Raw genomic sequence first — 21,407 nt, 5'->3', positions numbered from 1 at the left:
GATTGCTCAAAACAAACCAAGACGACATCATCAAGTTGTCATTGCTGACCCTTCAAGTTCAACAGATACATACAAACAGATACATATATATACAGTAGAGAAGAGATATAAAGAAGAAGAATGAACTCTATTAGGAACTACTTCTCAAACTGGTTGGGATCGGAAGAGATAGAGACGAATAGTGAACCGCCTACCCCACAATGGGTCATTCACAGTGATAATATATCACTCGATGGTCCACTGCCTGTTGATGCATCAGATGGCGATAAGTTCATATGTCGATGTGGACAATCAAAGAACTATCCCTATTGCGACAACTCTCATGTCGTATTCAATCAGAACAATGGATCAAATGTCGTACCCATCAGAGTCGCCATGGAGAAAGACAAGGTAGTCTTTGTCTGTCGCTGCGGCTACTCAAAGGAGAGACCATTCTGTGGTATGTACATCGTGTAGATGATGTTGATTGATTGACTAACAATACATGCACGGCATCATCATCATTCAGATGGCACTCATACAAGATTGAAGCACATCAAGAACAGAGAGGACAAGGAGAACGTAGTTGATTATGTTATTGTTGTGGCCATCTATGCAGCTGTGGCTGCGGCTTGCGCAAGGGCATATGTCACGCACTAAGTCTCATCTTACACATATATATATATATATTATATAAACAATGACAGGTCGTCGACGATATGTACATACAACACTATAAGATACACAATACTAAAGACTATAAGGTTGATACAGTTAATGCATTCCATACTGCAACAGCCTCATGCCAACATCGCTCACTCACTCGCTCCACATGTATATATCATATCATTGATCGCGCAAAGGTAAAGCATCGCTTGCTTGATACCTAACGAGAACTGATTGATTGTGGAGCGGTGGACAATGCAGGGCAGAGCAGAGCAGGGCAGGTCAGGACGACTTCGTTTAGTAATACTGTTGACCATTGAGTGGAGGTGGAGGAGGAGGTGGCTGCATCATTCCAGGGGGAGGTGGTGGCTGCATCATGCCAGGGTGGTGAGGAGGAAGAGGATGATGTTGGTAGCCACCACCGCCTCCAGGCGGCATGGGTGGCATTGGTGGCATGGGCATTCCGCCTGAGGGCGGATAGGGACCGCCTCCAAACACTGGTATGCCTCGTTGTTTGCCTGCTGCAATCATACGTTCTGCCTGACTTCCATGTCTCTCTGTCGAGTCCTTCTTTCTCGCATATGTCACTGTTATCGGCTTATTACACAAGAACTGACCATTCATCGTCTCAATCGCAGCATCTGAAGAATTAAAGTTATCAAACGATACGAAACCAAAGCCTTTCGATTGTCCTGATGTTGGGTCTCGCATGACCTACATGAATGATTGAATGAGTGAGTATGAGTAAGAGTATTAGTATGAGTGCGAGCATGAGTATGAAGAGATAACATACCTTGGGAGGCTGTATAATCATTCCGAATTGAACAAAGGTATCATTGAGTAACTTCTCATCCACTTCATTGTCAAGACCTCCAATGAATAGGTTAGCTCCAACATCTATCTTATCCTTGTTACCCTATATTGTGTGTTGTGTTTGTACATTACATTAACATGTTAGTCTCTCGCGAGCATCATCACCATCATCAACATCATCAACATCATCAACAATAACAAACAACATACCTTCTTAAGCCTCAGTGGTCGACCAAATAATCTAACATAGTTCATTATCCTCATGACATAGTCTGCATCTGCTTCGCTTTGGAACTCGATATAGGCTCTGCCTGAGTGCTGTTGTGTAAGCTTGTCCTTTGGCATGAACACCTTGACTACAGGTGCTGCCTGTATCATCAGTTCCCAAAGTAATGACTCTGTGACCATAGGGTCCAAGTCACGTATATGTATACATGCATCTAAGTTTCTCTCTTGTGGTATATTAGATGACATTATGTATGTATGTATAAAGTTATATTATATAGGTATCTGTATTTGTATCTGTATCTGTATCGATTTGTCAGATTTTGACATCAAAGTGAACAAACATGCTTCATTTTCAAAGTTCAAAGTCATTTATTTCATTGACGATTATTCGACTATCATGGACAATTGATAGGTTGGTTAGACTGAACGATTATTTGATTGTTTGTTGATAGGTTGATCAATGATTGATAGACACACCAGTTATAGTAATTATACTATTCATCATCTGATTTGGAATTGGTCATTCATTCTTCGAAGTCCAGTCCTGGACACCTTGAATTTGAAAGTGGCGCTCTTTTTTTGTGGGAGATGAATGAAGGTCATCGTTTTGTTTGAATGAATAACAACATACTTGTTCAATTTAAAGAGATATATATAAATCAGATAAGAGATAGATATATGATGCAGAGCTCTATGCTGGCATTCCTTAAAGTGAAGGGCACTGATGGTGTCACTTCCACTGATACCACCACCGACAACACAAACAAACAGACCTCTCCACTTAAGACATCTCCAACAAAGACCAACAACAATGATGGCAATAGTAGCAGTAATATTGGTATAAAGAGAAAGCAAAATGTTGAAAAAGAAAAGGATGATATATTCGATGATGAAGAGGAAGAGATGGTCATCGATGATCAACCAAAGACAAGGATGAGCAGACTCAGGAAGATCACCCCTGCTGCAGCACCAGCCAAGGATGATATATTCGACGATGATGATGAGGAAATTGACGACAAAGATGATGCTGCTGATGAGGCAGTATCAGAGTCAGAGGAAGAAGAGGAATACCAGGAAAAACAGAGTGTCAAGAAGCAGAGGAAAGAGAGTGGTGCTGCAGCTGCTCCCAAAAAATCAACTGCTACTGCCACAAAGAAGAAGAGAGAGACAAAGCCAAAGAGCGCCACAAGCAAGGCAGCGGCAAAGAAGAAGGCAACAACAACAGCAGCAACAGCAGCAGCTGATACAAACAAACATAATCCATTCGCCAATCTTTTGACAGAGTTAACGCCACACAGCGCCAACAAGGCTTCACAAGGCTCGCCATCGAAATCAACATCATCGCCAACTTCCACACCAACACCAACACAAACATCAACATCATCAACATCAACACCATCACCATCGCCATCACCAAAGAAAATGGAGACAGCACTGGCTTCATCATCATCATCACCATCCAAGGCCATCTTGAAGAAGGATGACCGCGATGACAAGGTCGATGATAAAGAGGAGGACGACGTTGAGGATGCAGAGGAGGAGATAGAGGAAGAGGAGATAGAGGAGGAGATTGAAGAGGAAGAAGAGGAGGAGGAAGATGGAAAGATCGTCAAGAAGGTTGTAACCAAGTTTATTAGGAAGCAGGTGGTGTCCAAGCTGAAGGGCTCGGCAAAGATGCTTGAGCAGGAGCTGTTGTCACTGTCAAAGTATGACCCGATTAAGGACGCCCCTTGGAAGAAGGGCCAGAGCACGCCTTACATGGCGCTCGCCAAGACATTTGAGCGCATCGAATCCACCAGTCGTCGTCTGCTCATCATTGAGCACTTGGCAAACCTGTTCCGCTCGGTGATGCTACTGTCGCCACAGGACCTGGTCACTGTGATCTACCTCTCCATCAACAAGATTGGACCATCCTACGGTGGCAAGGAGTTGGGCATTGGCGAGTCCATCCTGATCAAGGCCGTGTCCGAGACGACTGGCCGCACCGTCGACTCGATCAAACAAGAGATCAAGGACGCTGGCGACCTTGGCATCGTGTCACAGTCCAGCCGAACCACCCAGTCCACCCTCTTTGCCTCTCCTCCTCTCACCATCAAGAGTGTCTTCAAGACCCTGGAGGACATTGCCAGCCTCACCGGCAACAGCGTAAGTTATTGGGCCATGTTACTCGTCATCGTGCACGACCAATCACTCACTCACTCAATCAATCAATCGATCACTCATTCCAAACCCAACAGTCCCAGAACAAGAAGAAGGATCTGATCAAGAAGATGCTGGTGGCATGCAAGGAGAGCGAGGCATTGTACATCATTCGTTCGTTGCAGGGCAAGCTGCGCATTGGTTTGGCTGAGGGTTCGGTCCTCACTGCTCTGTCCAGAGCCTTCACGATCACACCACCAGGCACATCAGGAGTGATGGATGTCCGCAAGACAATGACTGCGGACGAGTTCCAAAGCTTGGTCGATAAGAACGTGGCCAGGATCACAAGGGCATACAGCCAGACGCCAAACTACGACATCCTCGTGCCACTGCTCTGCAAGGAGAATGGCGTCGACACCATCCTCGAGACGTGCAAGATCAAGGTGGGCGTGCCCGTCAAGCCAATGCTGGCGCAGCCAACCAACGGCATCACACAGGTGCTCGACCGTTTCCAGGGTCTGGAGTTCACCTGCGAGTACAAATACGATGGTGAGCGTGTGCAGATACACAGGTTTGAGGATGGAACCATCAAGATATACACTCGTAACCTTGAAGACTACACTCCCAAGTATCCCGACATCATTGCCAACGTGCCCAAATTCATTGGCGATGGCATCAACTCCTTTATCCTTGATTGCGAGGCTGTGGCCATGGACCCATCCAACGGCAAGATCCTCCCATTCCAAGTCCTGTCATCCAGACCACGCAAGGTACGTCATGTCACACTCGCTCGCTTGCTAGACAACAACGAACTAACATCTCGCGCCAAATGATTGATAGGGAGTAACACTGGACCAGGTCAAGGTACCAGTGTGTGTGTTCGCCTTTGACCTGCTCTATGTGAATGGACAAAGTCTGATCGATGAGCAGTTGTGTCGCCGCCGTGAGGTGATGAATGAGAGCTTCAAGGTGACACCCAACATCTTCCAGTACGCACAGTTTGCTAACGTGGCGGACGTCGACGAGATACAGGCTTACGTGGAGGAGGCCGTCAAGGCAAACTGCGAGGGTCTGATGGTCAAAGACCTTCCGTGAAAARGTCCATCTACGAGCCATCGAAGCGCTCGTACAACTGGCTCAAGATCAAGAAGGACTATCTTCAAGGCATGACCGACAGTGTAGACGTCGTGCCCATTGGTGCATGGTATGGCAAGGGCAAGCGTACAGGCATGTACGGTGCCTACCTCCTTGCCTGCTACGACGATGACAATGAAGACTTCCAAACACTTTGCAAGGTATGTATTATGATTGATCATTTGGCTCGTGTCCACTGTGCCACTCACTCATTCAATCACACAATCAACATAGATTGGAACAGGGTTTAGTGATGAACAATTGCAACAATTCACAGAGGCACTCAAGTTCGAGGTGATAAGCAATCCAAAGAACATGTATCGTGTGGCTGAGCAACTTAAACCAGACGTCTGGTTCAATCCTAAGCAGGTGTGGGAGGTGCTGGCAGCTGACCTCTCCATCTCTCCCATCCACACTGCCGCCGCAGGTCAACTGGACCCTGTCAAAGGCATTGCGCTTCGTTTCCCACGATTCATCAGGATCAGAGAGGACAAGAATCCCGAGGATGCCACGTCCTCCCAACAGGTAAAGTTCCAAACATCCCAACATTGGGACTATCCCAAAGAGTATACTGACACTCTCTGGCCTCACCTAAATAGATCGTGGACATGTACAAAAATCAGAAGGTGAACACATTGAAGATGGATGACGATGATTATTACTTGTAGGATTAAGTTAACTTGACATAACATGATCATTATTCATCATCATCATCATTGTCATCATATCTTGGAATAGCAACCCAAGAGTGCGAGTTTGTCAATACAGAAATGGACCATCCATCGATTATTATTATTCCAAACAAAGATGGATAATGGATAATGGCCTAATCTATGCATTACAATTAAATGAAAAGCATAGGTCTCCATCCAAATCAGATATTTTGAATGATCAAACCATTCACACTCGCGACCCCACCAACTTCCGCATTGTGGTGTGTTTAGTTTGATCAATCACTACGATGAATGGGCATCATCTGACCCACCACACTTACTGACTCTCGAGAGTCTTCAAACCAAGCCCAAACAAACAGTTGTAAACATCAACTTACTTACTGTCTGAGGTTACCATGGTGCTCTACAGAACACCATCAACTACCACTTCAAGCACACACTCCGAGGTGGGCATGTATTGGGAACACTGCAAACAAGATCTAACTTAGGGCAAGCCCGCTGTTCCAATGTTCCAATTAATGACGGAAAGTGAAGTCTGTCGCCCAAAATACCCACGGTCATGGTGGCATGATCATTGTGGCGGGGTAGCCGCCCCTTTTGTTTGTTGATTGTCGATGCCCCCATGCAGGACATATCTCCTAGGAGACGTACGTCTCGGAAATGGGCACTACAAATGACCGCCCGCCCTCTACACATGCCAGGCTGAGAGTACATCAATGACTCCGGCTGTCTGCCTGGCCCATTTGAAGTATGTATGTTTGCCCCCTTGTTGTAATACTGCATTGCTCTTTCTGATCTGAATGAACAATGCTCACCCTTCCCATCCTTGGGATCCGCGCATCCTTGACCAAAGTAAACATTCATTCATTCTTCTCATCATTCCTATTCATTCATACTTTATTATTATTATTTATAAACTTGTATTTGTACTTTGTATTTATTATTTGTATCAACACCGAACATATTCAAATCATGGAGCTCACTCAGAGGCTATGTCTGTTTGTGGCGGTCATGCTTATGGCCATTTGCCTTGTCGAGGGGCAGCCACAACTCAACAAAATCAACAATCACTATTACCAACTATTCCAGAACAACCTAACACTGAGTGCTGCCACCCAGCAATGTTCAAATTCTCCTTACCAAGGAATGACAGGGTATGTTTGTCCTGGAATGATTCCACCACGCCCACCCTCTGACCCCTTCCCAACCATAATCAATCATTAGATACTTGGCCACATTCACATATTATGAGGAGTTGGCCTTTTTAAAGACATTGCCAACTGCTCCAATATGGATATCGGGCAGTTCCGATGGTGATGGAAACTGGCAGTATTCATCAGGTCCAGAGTCTGGACTATTGTATTATAACACCTTGTTGGACAAATGTTATACCTATTGCCAGTTTGGTGATGCTGTGTTTGACGCCAATCGAAATGGATTGGTTGTTAGTAATGGCCGCTTTGTACCAACTTCACCAACATCCACCGCCTACTACATTTGTGAATGGGGAGGCTTGAGCGACCCGGTCGTCTCACAATTCGATGCCAACAACCAGATACTATTCACCAACCTAAATGACACCTCCAGCTTTACTGCCACTTTCGTCAACTACTATGATAGCAGCAAGACCATCACATGTGCATCAGTCCTCATCCAAACACCCAACAGTGTAATATGTAAGGTAGCCTCTGGCAACATGAAACAAGGATTGTTCAAGGTCGCGGTAAAGGCTGGTGCATCCACCTACAATATCGTCTCGTCAGCACAACGTAAGTATTTTGGATAGGTGATGGAGAGTATAGTTTGATCGATCACTAATGAAAAGTTGTTGTTGATAGCACCTTGGATCATATCGGTGGAGAACAAAATGCTAGAGACTGGTGGTAGGATATACATCTATGTTAGGAACCTGTACATTGACTTGTTCAACAAGGGTGACTACAAGTTCTTGATTCCAAACATAGGAGCCAATCCAGTGTGCAACTATGAGTCCTACAACGATGTCACTGGCCTACTACAATGTACACCATATGACAACATCAACAGATGGTATCCCATCGTTGTCCAATTCCAAAACGTCTCCACAACATCCTACCGAGCAGCCTTTTGTAAGTCCTCTAGCAACATCACTTTGATTGATTGATTACTGACATGTAGCCCAATACATTCACAAAGTAGATATAACCAACAAGTATTATTCAGTCATTAAGTGCAATGATATTACTTATGACACAGCTGCAAGATTGGCCGCAGACTCTATTATGAATGGAACAAGGGGAATGTTGGGCTTGGTTGCTGATCAGACATTGTTCACTGGAATCAACAACATGTACAATTCAATAAGTGGATTGAGTTGGAGAGCATGGTACTCTGTGGGATACAATGGTTCATATATTAACTTGGAGGGTGGTTCTGCCAAGGGTACAACTACCACTGTATATCCAAACAATGCACAACTATCCAGTGTCACTACTGCATCACGTTTCTTCGCCTATAGCAATGGTACCCTTGTATCAGATGGACCTGGATCAACTCCATCAGCTAGTATTCTTATCGTATTTGGTGCAACTCCAGCAACAGGTATGTTTGATGTTGATCGTGAATTTGGAATGATTCCATACTGACTGACCTTTCACCATCACTTAGTGTTTGAGGTATCATCCCAAACATCATATGTGTTCCCGACATCTGGAGGTAGGATCAATATTAGATTGTTTAACTTTGGAAGACCTAGTAATCCAGACACTATAACAGCAACTTTGAATGGTGCCACATTGCAAATGACTGCCGACTTTTGGACTGGCTCGGCTACAATCACCATCCCACCAGGAGTCAAAGATGGAAGTTTGGTCATCCGTGATGTTACAAAGAACCAAGTAGCTGCTCAATCCATCTCCATTTCCTACATTGAACCAATGATTTCATCTTGGACGCCAGAGAATGCTCCTACATCTGGAGCTGTTACAACATTCATTGGCACCAACTTCTTTAACAATGCTGACCAGGTCACTGTTCTCCTTGGATCACAAAGCAACTTGTCTATGGCTGCTACACCGACATTCACCAGCATCACAGTTAACGTTCCAGCTGGCACAGGATATCATAGTGGTGCCATCTTCATTGGTGAGAAGAGTGCATTGTTTGAATACAGGTACGCTGCACCAACTATCAGTCAGTGGACTACCTTGGACTCTGTCGTCGTGACTGTCACTGGTACCAACTTTGGTGTGTGGCCAGAACGCGTTACAATAGAGACCACGGACGGCGAGGTGATTGCTCATCCAGACTCTGTAACTCATACTCAGCTGGTCTTCACATCCAAGCCAAGCCATCTACGTAATGGAAACTACACAATCAATGTATCCAAGCAGGTTACCAACAACATCACAGTGATCAACCGACCAAACATAACATTTGTGAACCAACCACCGGTGACTGGAGGTACAATCACAATTGAGGGCAGCTTCTTTGGTAAGACACTGTCCAACAATGCCTCGACCTCGCCCTCCTTCTATGTGACCTCTGCTCAACAGGTGGAGATGGCTTCAAAATGCAGCTACCTCTACACTCCAATGTGGAATGGCTCGCAGACCTACTTGATCACCTGTGACATTGCCATGGGCACTGGACGTCTGACAGCCCGCGCCTTTGTAGATGGAATGTACTCTTCCAACTACTCACTCACATACCAGGAGCCGACTGTGTTCTCCGCCTCGACAGTCCTTCCAACTGGCGGTGATGTCACCGTTTCTGGAACAAACTTTGCAACGACAGGTCTCAACGTGATCATTGGTGGAGTTCAATGCGACTCCCAGTTCTTCAACAACACCATGCTTGTATGTCGCAACTTCAAGGGAGACATTACAACGAATGCCAATGGCTTGGCATACGTCAATGTAACAGTTGATGGTGTGCAGGGAGGCTCCTTCGCCTTTGCCTACGACATCCCACTCAACACAACCCAGCCATGTCTGATGGATTGTCTCAATGGTGGCACATGCAACAACAACACCGGTCTGTGCATATGTCCTCCTTTGTGGGACGACCTGGACTGCTCTAAGCGCAAGAACAACAACAGCAACACTCCAATCCCCGATGGAACAGGTGGCACGATTATCGTTGGAGATGGCTTTAACTTCACAGTGGCCATCACATACCTGCGCGAGCAGAGCAGCTTTCAGAACGTTAAGACGTTAGACATGAACTACATTGAGTGGTACAAGCGCTCAAACACATCGTCCAACTACATCTTCCAAGGAACTTTCGCTGGCGAGACTGTCGTGGTCACGGTCAACATGACAATTTACGACGAAGCTAAAGAGATTAACTTTGCCGGAGAGACCATCTCCATGCCATCCAACTCTATGAAGTACTTGATCACCATCGCCAACTGGACATTCTCGTCCAACTTGAACACTTTGCAGATCATCTACTCTTCTGTCGCACCCAACCAGACTCAGCAGGACTGTGGCAGCCAGACCGCGACCTCGACCTCCTCCGGCCAGAACCTCCAGGGCTCTCTAACATGGTACCAGATCAAGTCGGGTGGCTCCATCCTGTTGGCCAAGTTTGCCCAGTTCATGATTGTTGACTCCAGAATCGCCAGGTCCAGTGTCGTCGCGCTGTCCAACGACGATGTGCTCTACAACATCTCGTCCAACCAGTACTCGTTCATGACGGCCATCCAGACGGGCGCCTTCCACACAAGTGTGATGATCGATCCAAACTTTAGTAGTTTGATCGAGCCCACCTCTGGCCGATCCTGTGATGCTGGTGGCATCACTGGATGGAAACTGATCGTCGTGATCGTGGCCTCAGTGATTGGAGGAATTGCCATTGTCACGCTCGTGGCACTCTACATCAGGCATCGTGTGATCAAGGGCAAGCTGCAAAGAGAGCTACATTCTCGATCGACATCTTTGCACGATAATTAATATGAGTGAATGAATAAAGCTTGGAACTTGAATACTTTATTATCAACTGATTGGCACATTGATCTTGGACCAATGTTGTCTTGTCGATGTCAGTTGATTGATTGTCTTGTCTATAACACGATTGACTTTGATGTACGACCACTGAGGGTCCTCTGGAGGAGTTAGCCAACTGTCCACATTAAGGTGTTGTGTAACATTCCTTTTAACACGAGAGAGATAGTGAGAGAGGGAGAGATCTCGAGGGAGAGTACTGTGGCATCGTTGTCTTCATACTAATGATGATAAGGATGATAGTGATTATGTTGATATTGCTGAAGACTACATCTAAGATGTTTGTGTTGATGTTGTTGAGGTCGATATCGATATCGATATTGTCTATAATAGTGTTGTTGTAGAGAGTGTAGATGACGACAACGATGCCTTGATTGTCATTCTTCTTTGATTGACAGTGGCATGGAGAACATCAACAGCATAGCAAAGAAGAGACCAGTGAATGTCTCGCCTATTGTCAGAGGTGACAGTAATGAAACCAATACAGCAGCGGCTATTAATGACAGTGTGACCATTTCTTTCTTTGTTTCTAATAATAATAATAATAATAATAATAATATAGCAGAGATAGATAAGTTGTTGTTATGTACAGATAATTGTTTGTTTGTTTATATATATGTCTCTATGATTGATTGATTGTTATAACATGATGGACCTACTTGTGCATTTGTTGATGCTGACAACCAGCTGGCTGTTTATTTATTTGTGTGATTGAGAGATGTGATTTGAAGTGAAGTCAAGTGAAAATGACTCAAAGTGGGGGTGTCTGTCGTCTTGGAGGGTGATTCCTTTAAAATTAAGGTGAGATGTGAGTGTGGGAAGTAATGTTTACTCTTTTAAGGTTGCAGATGAGCTCAGATGATTGTCATTATTACAACTTCATTCACACAAACAACCACACATTCTTGTCGCCATTCATGCCCTTTCAAAACATTAGACAGACCACCTCTTCTGGAGATGAATGCATGACCTTTCGAGAATTGTCCTTTTAGTCCCACATATTATTTAACAGTAAGCTAATTGTTTATTTGAAGCTGTAAACATTATTTTGGTCATAAACAATTATTATTAATATTATAATTATTATTATTACAATTACATATTGGTATTATAAATCTGTTCAATGCATTGTTTGATAATTCTGGTCATTCCACATTCATAAGCTTTATGAATGATTGGTTCAATGATACTCAATCTATTTGTTATGGACTTGTTGATGAATGTACCAGAGTTGAAGTAGTACTCCATTGAATGATATGAATTTAGACTGACCATCTCACAAAGTGTATCTTTTGGTGGATTAAGTGAGACCTTGTTCTCTAGTTGTTGTAATGTATCGATAATATAAGGTTTGTCCACTGCCAATGAACAATCAATTATATCATTCAAACATCTGTCGTCCAAGTACTTGCAAGTGATCGAGTCGATCAAGTATTCAAACAACCCCGGATTGGGATTGTTCAAGCCACGAATGAATATATGAGGATCTTTCCGGAGTGATTCCATATGCTTCAACAAATATTTAACATCGTCCAATGATCTTTTGCTGATGAAGGAGAATGCTGAAGTCTTGATCTGATAATGATCGAGTTGTTGACGTGTGGTCAGATGTTCAAAGAGCAACTCCATGGTCTCGCGACATCCATTGTCCAAAGCAGAAACCACCTCATACCTATAGTTCTGCTGTGGAGTGACGTCAAGTTTAGAGCGAAGAATCTTCATCATATTAGCCGAGAGTCCTGCTGCGTTCCTCATCGCAGTATCCAACAATGAGGGCTGCCAGTGAGTGCAATTGGCAATGAAATCGCATATAATAGCCGCCGTGATGTTGCTACCAGGCTTGCCCACTGCTTCAATCATATTGAGGATAGAGCTATCCCTGAATGTAAGTTGTGTCGCTCGCGGACTCGAGATGAACTCGGCCATCTCCCTTGACATGCGCAGACATACCTTCTTTGGTAATGAGATGACCTGCTTGCCAGAGAGTGCCTCGACATTGGCAATGTCGCCACTGCGGATGGCTGACAAAGGTGTGAAGCGCAGCTTAATATCGCCATTGTCCAATTCCAGACAGCTGAGTATGGCAGTCTCGCTTTGTGTTGTGACACTGTCATTGCCAACATGATGATCGTACAAGTATTTGATGAACTCTGCTTGGCCATTGTTCAGCGCCTTGCTGATCATGAGCCGCAGATCATTCAACCAGATGTACCTGGCGCCTGCATGTGCCGAGACAAACACACGGAACATAGTGATGTTGCCCACCTTGGCACAGTGTCTCAAACACCTTGGGAGGAGTGAACCAGAGTCGCCGTAGCCCTCAGCAGGCGTTGGCATGTTGTCAATGATGTACTGAACACTGTCGACCATGTTGCACCTTGTCGAATGGAGTAGTGCCGCATGCCACAAACGAGTGAGTCTGAATAGACAACGGTAATCCTCGTGCAACAACTTGAGCATTTCAACACTGACTCCGCGATTATTCAACTGGACACTTGATAGCATTGCGTTTGGATCATTGAAGCAGTGATCAAGGTTCAACTGTTTGAGCAGCAACCGAACAAACTCTACATTGCCAGCGTCGATTGCTTGGGGAATTAGCCGCACTCCCTTGATTGGCCATGGCCAAGGATGATGATCGGTCGCCTTGAGGTAGGCCTGAAGCATGTCGACATTGCCATGCTGGCAAATGAATGAGGGCATCTCGTCAATGTTCATGGACATGTTTGGATGATTGATCAGATGCTTGAACACAGTTGTGTTATTGTACTTGGCTGCATAGGACAACAGAGTTTGGTTGGGTGGGTAGTCTTTGGCAACACTATCAAATGTTTGAAGGAACATCTGAGTGGCCTTGTATCGCAACATCTCGTGTAGATTGCCATTGGCCATTAGCTTGCCACCCTTTATCGTTGACTTAATGCTACCTCGAGGTGTCATATATTTGTCAACTGGCGACCTCCATGCACCATTGTTGATTAATGTTGTTGGTTGTGATGTCAATGAAGTTGATGTTTGTTGGTTCATCATCCAACGACTAAGTATCTCGCTCACATGACTTAATATAAGTCTACAGAGCACTCTATTATGGAATACTTCATGTACTCTTCTATCCTTATCCCTATCCATTTCATTATAAATATATGATTAACTTATGATACACGAATGAAACACTTGTTCCTTGTGTCCTTGTGTCCTTGTCCAACAACAGTTGTTGTCGTTTATTTATAAATATCTCTTTTGATCATGATGAAGGACATGGCTCATTCAATGAAATTTCTCATCCAGCAATCAAAGGTTAAACAAGAGGACTAGTTTAGGACTCACGCGTAAGGGTGCTGAGATAAGTCAACGAGATGGTAGTATAAACAACTGAGATTAAATGTTGGTTATGTTGGAGACTGGCACTCTACAGTGCGTCAACCTCCTTCTTACTATCAGCTCGGTGACCAATCTCACAGCACACTAGTCGCGTTAAGAGGTATATTGTGTTGTTGAAGAGAGATATTGTTGATTAGTATTAGTATAATGGTTTTGTTTATAGGTATGTATTTGTTTGCATTGAGGTGGACTTTTGAGACAATGACATCCTTATTGAAAAAGGTCCGACCTTAGGAGGAATCTGTCTCGAACATCACCTCACTTTGAAGCTAAATTTAGACCAATTGGTCTAATGATATCTAATTGAGGAGAACATGAACTTCAAAACTAAGTGTGGATGGATCAAGGACTGAAGGATAGAAGACTACATCAACATGATGGAAAGACAACTCTGGGTGAATAGTAATACATGAACAACGTTTGAGTTCAAGCAAGACTAACCCATGGACTTCATTTTGAACAATTTCTCAAGTTGGAAAGAGATAAAGATACTATGATTTATAAAGGAGGATGTCATTGTGGCGCAATACGCTACGAGGTTACTGTTGATCAGATTGCTACTGACGATCGTTCATTGGAAGTGGTTGATTGTAACTGCTCAATATGCACAAAGAAAGGAATAAGTATGACTGATTGAGGCTGTTGGAGAAGAAGGTACAACGATGATGATGATTCCAACTCATTCAATCATTCAATCAATGAAGTACATCTTATCGTACCCAAGAGCAAGTTCAACATGACATCTGGACATGATTCATTGGCAACCTATACATTCAATACACATGTGGCCAAGCATCACTTCTGCTCCAAGTGTGGCATTTGTACACATTATGTAAGTTCCTGGCTGGATGTAATGATTGGACCAAGTCCAACGACTAACAAGGTCTCGGTCAATCTAGATTCCCCGTAGCAATCCTGATGGCGTCGATGTCAATGTCAGAACATTCGATGATTACTACACCACCAAGTTCGCAATCACCAAGTTTGACGGACAACATTGGGAGCAGGGAGCGCACGAGCTGTCTCACTTGTCAAAGGAGTAGACTTTGAATATATACACTAAAGTCATGGATCATTACGTTCATTGATATCACCGCTCTTGTAATACTTCTCCTGCTTCTCTTGATGCAGGTCAAATTGCCATTGATCTTGATAACGCTCGGTCAATTGCATGATGGTCGAGTTGTCAGAGTTGAGCGAGTTGTACACGAATCCATTGCTCTTGTCGATCTTCTTGATGAGCTCAGCCATGTTCTCCTTCTCCATGACGTTGAGGGGATGGAATGACACCAGACTAAAGTCCTCGACCAGCCCGGCAATCGCCTTGTTCAGCGCGGCGTAGCGCGGGTGTCGCACATCGCTGTCCAAGAACTTGTTGAGATAACTCAGGTCCATCACCTCGCTGTAGTACTCCAAACTAAAGTCCAACGGTCCATTCGTTTCGATCAAGTCAATCTTTGAAAGCACATTGATATGAGGCATCTCTATACGTAGCATCGAGCTTAATGATACCAACAGCACTGATATGAACGTCGCAGCAGCCTTGCAATAGAATGAATCGAATACCTGTATCACTGTGAGCTACACATATCTTTCGCGTAAGTTATCGGGTCCACTCAATCATTCATTCAATCATCATTCAATCAACCATGTTGTGATGTCAAACATACTCTGAATGATTGTTTAACTAGTTGTTCGAGTATGTTTGACATGCTCTTGTAGTGAGTGTAGAGCTCTACTTGCCCTGGACAATCAAAGATGATGTAGTGATCTTTGAACTTGCTGAGATTGTCATGTATCAGCCAATCGATGTTCTGTTCCAAGTATTCAATGGCGTAGATCAGTGCGCCATTGGGTCCCAACTCCTCATCCTTCATCAATGTGTCAAAGTCTATCAAAGACCTTATATCAATCGATGCTGTATAAGGTATATTCTCATTTGCTGGGTCCAGATTGACTACAGCCACCTTCCTTCCTAGTGATTGTAAGAATTGTGACATTGCATTACAATATACAGTCTTTCCAGATCCTGGTGGTCCAATAACTACTTGTCCGAATGGCATTATATTATTATTATTATTATTATCTCTAAATTATTATTTGTTTGTTTGCTTGTTTGTTTGATCGATCGATTTGAACTTAACATTCTGGACTTGGTTTTCCAAAGAATGAATGAATCAATTTTTACAACAATGTGAGGTCATCGCGTCATCGATCCATTCATTCATCCCACAGCCCCAACACCAAAGTGATTAATAACTTCATCAATACAGTTATACATTCATAATATATATATGTTGTAATATAACTATCATTCATTTATTCTTCATGTATATAATTAAATATTTATAACTAATCAATCATATATATTTATATATAAAACAGACAGATAGACAGACAGAACAGAAGATAAGAGTTGATCGATCGATTGTCAGTGATGACCAATTGGACATATACACTGTCACTCTTAAATACGATTGTATCAAAGAGAATATTCACAAGTGATGATAATAACAATAACATGATCAATAATAACAATCATCATCCTCAGTATCAACAACTGCAGACCAATCAACTGCATCAACAACAATCACAATCACAGACTCTACAACAACATCAACAACATCATAAAGTGCACGATGCACAACAACATGAAGATCATCAAAGAATGATCGACAACAACAATAGTATATTAACAAACGAACATGGATCATCAACAACATCAACTACCTCATCACCATCATCAACAACAACTGCGCATAAACTGAAACACAAACAACATTCAACCAATCAACACAACAACAATAATAAGAGAGGTAGTTTGAAGACATCATCGACAAAGAGTACACTTACATCATATTTGATATACTTGGCATTGGTCATATCGATTGGAGCTTACCTGTTCTTTAGTGGCTTCCTGCTCATTCGATTCGAGCTGCCAATGAAGAGCACATGTGCAGAGTCTCCGCTGCTCACTGCCAACAGGTTCACCAACGCATCACACTCGCCCGACACAGGCTGTTGGATGCCATTCACATACAAACGCGCGGTGATCGTCATCATTGACGCGCTGCGCTTCGACTTTTTGGCGCCGCAGCCGCCGGACACAGCCGACCTGTCGCCCTTCTTCCACAACAAGCTCACCAGCGTCACGCGACTGCTCGAACAGCAGCCGTCCAACTCCCTCATCTTCCGCTTCATCGCTGACTCACCCACCGTCACGATGCAGCGCATCAAGGGCATCACGACCGGATCGTTGCCGACCTTCATTGATGTCGGCTCCAACTTTGGAGGCGATGCCATTGTTGAGGACAACTTGATCCACCAGCTGTCGTTCAATGACGATGAGCACCGCGAGGAGCATCTGAGCACGGGCTTCAATCGCTCCAAGGGCCATCTCCGCAAGAAGGTGGTCTTTATCGGCGACGACACATGGGTCACGCTCTTCCCCCATCACTTCTACTCACAATACGACTTACCCTCCTTCAACGTGAAGGACCTTCACACGGTGGACAATGGTGTCATCGACTACCTGCTGCCCACCATCACGCGCATCCAGTCTGACGAGGATGGCACACCAGCATGGCATGTGGCCATCGGTCACATGCTCGGCGTCGACCACGTTGGTCACCTACACGGTCCAAATCATCCAGAGATGATCAAGAAGCTTGCTCAAATGGATGAGTTCCTATCTTCTGTATGTTGTTTGGAATGCGGCCATGTCGCGACCACATTACTAACAACCTCGCCACCAACAGGTCATAAACAACATTGACAAGGATACATTGTTTGTTTTGTTTGGAGATCATGGAATGACATCAGAGGGCAATCATGGAGGCGCATCAGAGGACGAGACTGATGCAGCATTGTTTATGTACTCGCCAGGTATACCGATCAATAACAATATACCCGAACAATTCACATCCAAGGATAAACAAACAAAGAGCATCAGCCAGATAGACTTGGTGTCCACTATATCATTGCTACTGGGTGTGCCCATCCCCTACGGTAACTTGGGCTCGATCATACCCGAGTTGTTCTTGGCCACGGTGCCAGGACAGCATCCCAACCACTTTGAGGGCTGGCAACGATTCATTGACGCGCAGCGTATCAATGCTTGGCAGATCATGCGCTATGTGGACAGCTACTCGTCCGTCTCCAAAGAGTTCCCCAAGCACCTGCTCAAGCATTTCCACCGCCTGATCGACGAGACCGAGCGACAGTATGCACAGATATCAAGCGACCCCGCTCTGTTTGACGAGGCACACGCCTACAAGGTCTACCAAGGCTATCGCGAGCTTCAGGAGGAGATTGTTGACCTGTGCCGCAAGATCTGGGCGACATTCGACACATTCTCAATGATTGCAGGACTTTCTATTATGTGCCTGTCACTGCTGACACTTGTTGTGTTGCTGCTGGCAACCGAGCGAGCCAAACGAACCAACAGCGAGCAAGTAACACTGCCGCTCAATGCGATCGTCCTCTCAGCAATGGTTGGCATGTCAGTGTCCGCGCCCCTGCATAGCTTTGTCTTCACGGCCGATGATTCACTGTTCATTACAGTGGCGACCTGCGCGACCACTTTCTCAATGGCCACACTAATACTCAAGCTGGTATTGGCCATGATTCCAACGTCTGGTTCACTCATGGCTGCATCTACTCTACCGCCTCAGGCTCAGGCGAGCATCAAGCCAAAGCAGAGCCACAGCTACTTCAACCTAAAGACCATCCTGTTTGTTATACCCTGCGTGTCGGTCCTTGCACATGGTTTATCATTGTTGTCCAACAGTTTCATCGAAGCACAGCAGCACGTGGTCAACTTCTTTGCAGTCACTCTGATACTGCTGGCCATTGTGGCGTCGTACTGGATCAAGCCCAAATGGACTGTCTCAGACACGTTATACAGTCTGGCCATCCTTGTCTCCTTCCTCTTCACGTCGCCTCGCTTCAGGGCCGAGAAGTTTGGCGACCTACTCAAGGTGACGTCGTCGGACGACACACTCACCATGCAGGCCATCTCCACGCTGCTGCTCAACAGCATCACGCAGTGGGCATGGTGCCTCCCAACGTTGTACATATTCATTGGCGAGGTAGTGCGACGACTGGAGCTTGCACTACTTCCTGCACCATCATCGATCCACCGCTCACTGCGCCTCTCTGCCATCAGCATGGTGTGCATCGCCGGTCACTGGTTGGTCCAATCAATCTCCTACCAGACGACACTCGACCACACCACACGAGGCGTCTTCCCTTGGTTGGTATATGGCATTGCCCTGTTTGGCCTGGGCTCGTCATTCTTCAGCTCAATGTCGACGACACACAAGCCAACTGCGCACGACTCAATCAAGCACGTGTTCTTCAAGCTGATCGAGGTGCTGGTGTACTTCTTCACGCTGTTCATCCTGTTGTTGGGCCCGGTTGCCGTCTCCAACCTCACCTGGATGCTCATTCACACATGTCTGCTCACTCGATTGATGGGCGACATTGTGCAACACAGCTGGCTAACAGGCAATCATAATCACAATCGCAAGGAGTACATCTATTGGTTGATAACATATGCGCTGTGTGGCTTCCTCACGCTGAACCACTTCTTTAGCACGGGCCACGACTACTCCTTCAACAAGATCCAGTTCGAGAGTGCCTTCATTGGCTTTGACGATCATATGTTGTGGCGCGATGGTCTACTGGTCACACTCAACACGTTCGCCTCCCCTATCTTCTTTGCCTTGTTCCTGCCCATAATGGTCATCTACTCGAGGTTCATTGTGTTGGCGCCACGCAAGCAACAGTACAACAGCGTTGGTACGTCAACGTCCATGTCTTCACTGTCTCCACCATCGTCCTTCGCGCTCAATGTTTCACAACAGCAACAGCAAAAGATCGACCAGCAGGTCAAACACCTCTGGCTGACAATGAGCGACATGATGATTGGATTCCTGCTCTACCTATTCTTCTTCCTCTTCAACACGATCAACATCTGCGTCTCGGTCTACATACTGCGTCGCCACCTGATGGTGTGGAGAGTGTTTGCGCCCAAGTACATCTTTGAGACCTGTCAACTGTTCATCGTGATGGTCTTCTTGATCATTGCCAGTCTGCTAGTCAACTTCCACAAGTCCAGAATAAAGATGTCCTAGCTCGGATGCGCGTAAGAGTGAGAGGAGGCTCTCGCCCTCGCATTTATTGCAACATTGACTAAAATACCTTCCTTGTTGACGTCATCAGATTGATAAAGTCTGCCTTGTTCACCTCGCCATCACCATCTACATCAGCAAACTCTATCATCTCTCGCAGGTCCTCCTCTGAGCATTCCTCGCCCAGATTGACGGCCACCAACTTCAAGTCCTCAAAGCTAATCTTGCCCGAAGCATCCTTGTCAAACAGTTTGAATGCCTGTTCAATCGATGAATGAGAGTCTCTCCTTGGCTATACAATAGTGAACAACTTCAGTTAGTTGATTGATTGATCGAATGAATGATTGAGTGTCTGTCAACAGAGCATCTTACAAGGAGCTTAGCAGCAACATCTTTAAAGCTTGCGAATGGTATACATTGTCGAACGACTAGTTGATCTTTGTTGCCTCCATTTGAACTGTTGCGTAGTGCATCGAGGTCATGCTTCTCTGCTTCAACGCCCAATGCTCTAAAGGCATATTTGATCTGATTGATATCTAGTTGACCTGTTGTTGGGATGCAATGGACATGTGACTGGATGTGAGAATGCTGCACTGTATAATCGTCACGTGACCATAAAGTTAACTGTACCATTATCATTCTTGAATAGATTGAATGCCTCCTTTATCTCTGCTTGTTGATCTTCGCTTAGTGCTTCGTATTGTACACTCTCGCTGCTGCCTGCACCCGTTGACTTGCCAGCCTTTGAACTGCTCCTCCTCAGTTTGCCACTGGGACTACTGCCATTGTTGTTGTTGTTGATGTTGACAGCAGCCTTTACTGCCTTTGACGTTGGTGATTGTATAGTTGTTGATTGTTTAGTTGGTGTCTTGGTCTTTGCTACTTTATTAGTCTTTGGTGATGTTGTTGAAGTTGTCGTTGTCTTGGTATTTGTCTTGTTTGACTTTGCCTTTGTCTTTGCCTTTGACTTTGTCTTTGTCTTTACATCATCTGGTTCAAAGTCTTTATCATCATCATCGTCTTCAACATAATCATCGTCTATATCCTCATCTTCAATATCATCATCATCATCATCAACATCATCTCTATTATTATTATTCAGTTGATCAACTGTTAATGTACCAGCTTCAATTGCTGCTTGTCTTCTTGTCTTCATCTTCTTTGTATTATAAATATATATAACAATGTAAGATAGTCGAGTTGCAATGAAATGAAACGATGCTCATAGTTGTGAACTTCTCAGAGATTGAATTCTTGGAACTCATCGTTTGAAC

The 21,407-nt window shown here is 44.8% G+C and overlaps 11 protein-coding genes across 11 annotated transcripts; 7 read left to right on the top strand and 4 right to left on the bottom strand.

The window, feature by feature from the left end:
- Positions 1-120: 120 nt before the first annotated feature.
- Positions 121-639, top strand: SAMD00019534_088200 (hypothetical protein; the record flags this gene model as incomplete). The annotated part of the gene is made up of 2 exons (XM_012896177.1): positions 121-439; positions 509-639. The coding sequence occupies 2 exons, from the start codon at positions 121-123 to the stop codon at positions 637-639; spliced, it is 450 nt and encodes a 149-aa protein (XP_012751631.1).
- A 309-nt stretch (positions 640-948) lies between these two features.
- On the bottom strand, positions 949-1,932 carry SAMD00019534_088190 (hypothetical protein; the record flags this gene model as incomplete). Its single annotated transcript, XM_012896176.1, has 3 exons — positions 949-1,359; positions 1,439-1,561; positions 1,669-1,932. Coding segments are annotated over 3 exons (798 nt in total), but the record flags the coding sequence as incomplete, so codon positions are not given.
- A 432-nt stretch (positions 1,933-2,364) lies between these two features.
- SAMD00019534_088180 (hypothetical protein) lies at positions 2,365-4,920 on the top strand (the record flags this gene model as incomplete). The annotated part of the gene is made up of 3 exons (XM_012896175.1): positions 2,365-3,831; positions 3,924-4,595; positions 4,666-4,920. The coding sequence occupies 3 exons, from the start codon at positions 2,365-2,367 to the stop codon at positions 4,918-4,920; spliced, it is 2,394 nt and encodes a 797-aa protein (XP_012751629.1).
- Positions 4,921-4,991: 71 nt separating this feature from the next.
- On the top strand, positions 4,992-5,627 carry SAMD00019534_088170 (hypothetical protein; the record flags this gene model as incomplete). Its single annotated transcript, XM_012896174.1, has 3 exons — positions 4,992-5,120; positions 5,194-5,484; positions 5,559-5,627. 3 exons carry the CDS (start codon positions 4,992-4,994, stop codon positions 5,625-5,627), a joined length of 489 nt encoding a protein of 162 aa, XP_012751628.1.
- Positions 5,628-6,644: 1,017 nt separating this feature from the next.
- Positions 6,645-7,776, top strand: SAMD00019534_088160 (hypothetical protein; the record flags this gene model as incomplete). Its single annotated transcript, XM_012896173.1, has 3 exons — positions 6,645-6,787; positions 6,858-7,402; positions 7,472-7,776. 3 exons carry the CDS (start codon positions 6,645-6,647, stop codon positions 7,774-7,776), a joined length of 993 nt encoding a protein of 330 aa, XP_012751627.1.
- Positions 7,777-7,912: 136 nt separating this feature from the next.
- Positions 7,913-10,567, top strand: SAMD00019534_088150 (hypothetical protein; the record flags this gene model as incomplete). The annotated part of the gene is made up of 2 exons (XM_012896172.1): positions 7,913-8,213; positions 8,280-10,567. 2 exons carry the CDS (start codon positions 7,913-7,915, stop codon positions 10,565-10,567), a joined length of 2,589 nt encoding a protein of 862 aa, XP_012751626.1.
- Positions 10,568-11,798: 1,231 nt separating this feature from the next.
- On the bottom strand, positions 11,799-13,645 carry SAMD00019534_088140 (hypothetical protein; the record flags this gene model as incomplete). Its single annotated transcript, XM_012896171.1, has 2 exons — positions 11,799-11,813; positions 11,891-13,645. The coding sequence occupies 2 exons, from the start codon at positions 13,643-13,645 to the stop codon at positions 11,799-11,801; spliced, it is 1,770 nt and encodes a 589-aa protein (XP_012751625.1).
- Positions 13,646-14,492: 847 nt separating this feature from the next.
- SAMD00019534_088130 (hypothetical protein) lies at positions 14,493-15,042 on the top strand (the record flags this gene model as incomplete). The annotated part of the gene is made up of 3 exons (XM_012896170.1): positions 14,493-14,622; positions 14,704-14,831; positions 14,899-15,042. 3 exons carry the CDS (start codon positions 14,493-14,495, stop codon positions 15,040-15,042), a joined length of 402 nt encoding a protein of 133 aa, XP_012751624.1.
- Positions 15,043-15,064: 22 nt separating this feature from the next.
- SAMD00019534_088120 (hypothetical protein) lies at positions 15,065-15,999 on the bottom strand (the record flags this gene model as incomplete). The annotated part of the gene is made up of 2 exons (XM_012896169.1): positions 15,065-15,580; positions 15,670-15,999. 2 exons carry the CDS (start codon positions 15,997-15,999, stop codon positions 15,065-15,067), a joined length of 846 nt encoding a protein of 281 aa, XP_012751623.1.
- Positions 16,000-16,667: 668 nt separating this feature from the next.
- SAMD00019534_088110 (hypothetical protein) lies at positions 16,668-20,136 on the top strand (the record flags this gene model as incomplete). The annotated part of the gene is made up of 2 exons (XM_012896168.1): positions 16,668-17,696; positions 17,758-20,136. 2 exons carry the CDS (start codon positions 16,668-16,670, stop codon positions 20,134-20,136), a joined length of 3,408 nt encoding a protein of 1,135 aa, XP_012751622.1.
- Positions 20,137-20,194: 58 nt separating this feature from the next.
- Positions 20,195-21,289, bottom strand: SAMD00019534_088100 (hypothetical protein; the record flags this gene model as incomplete). Its single annotated transcript, XM_012896167.1, has 3 exons — positions 20,195-20,425; positions 20,506-20,678; positions 20,764-21,289. The coding sequence occupies 3 exons, from the start codon at positions 21,287-21,289 to the stop codon at positions 20,195-20,197; spliced, it is 930 nt and encodes a 309-aa protein (XP_012751621.1).
- Between the last annotated feature and the right edge of the window lie 118 nt (positions 21,290-21,407).

This window comes from Acytostelium subglobosum, assembly GCF_000787575.1.
Source record: "Acytostelium subglobosum LB1 DNA, scaffold: scaffold19, whole genome shotgun sequence".
Classification (NCBI taxonomy): Eukaryota; Evosea; class Eumycetozoa; order Acytosteliales; family Acytosteliaceae; genus Acytostelium; species Acytostelium subglobosum.
Note: the sequence above shows the minus strand (reverse complement) of the source record. Positions and strands in the feature narration are given on the sequence as shown.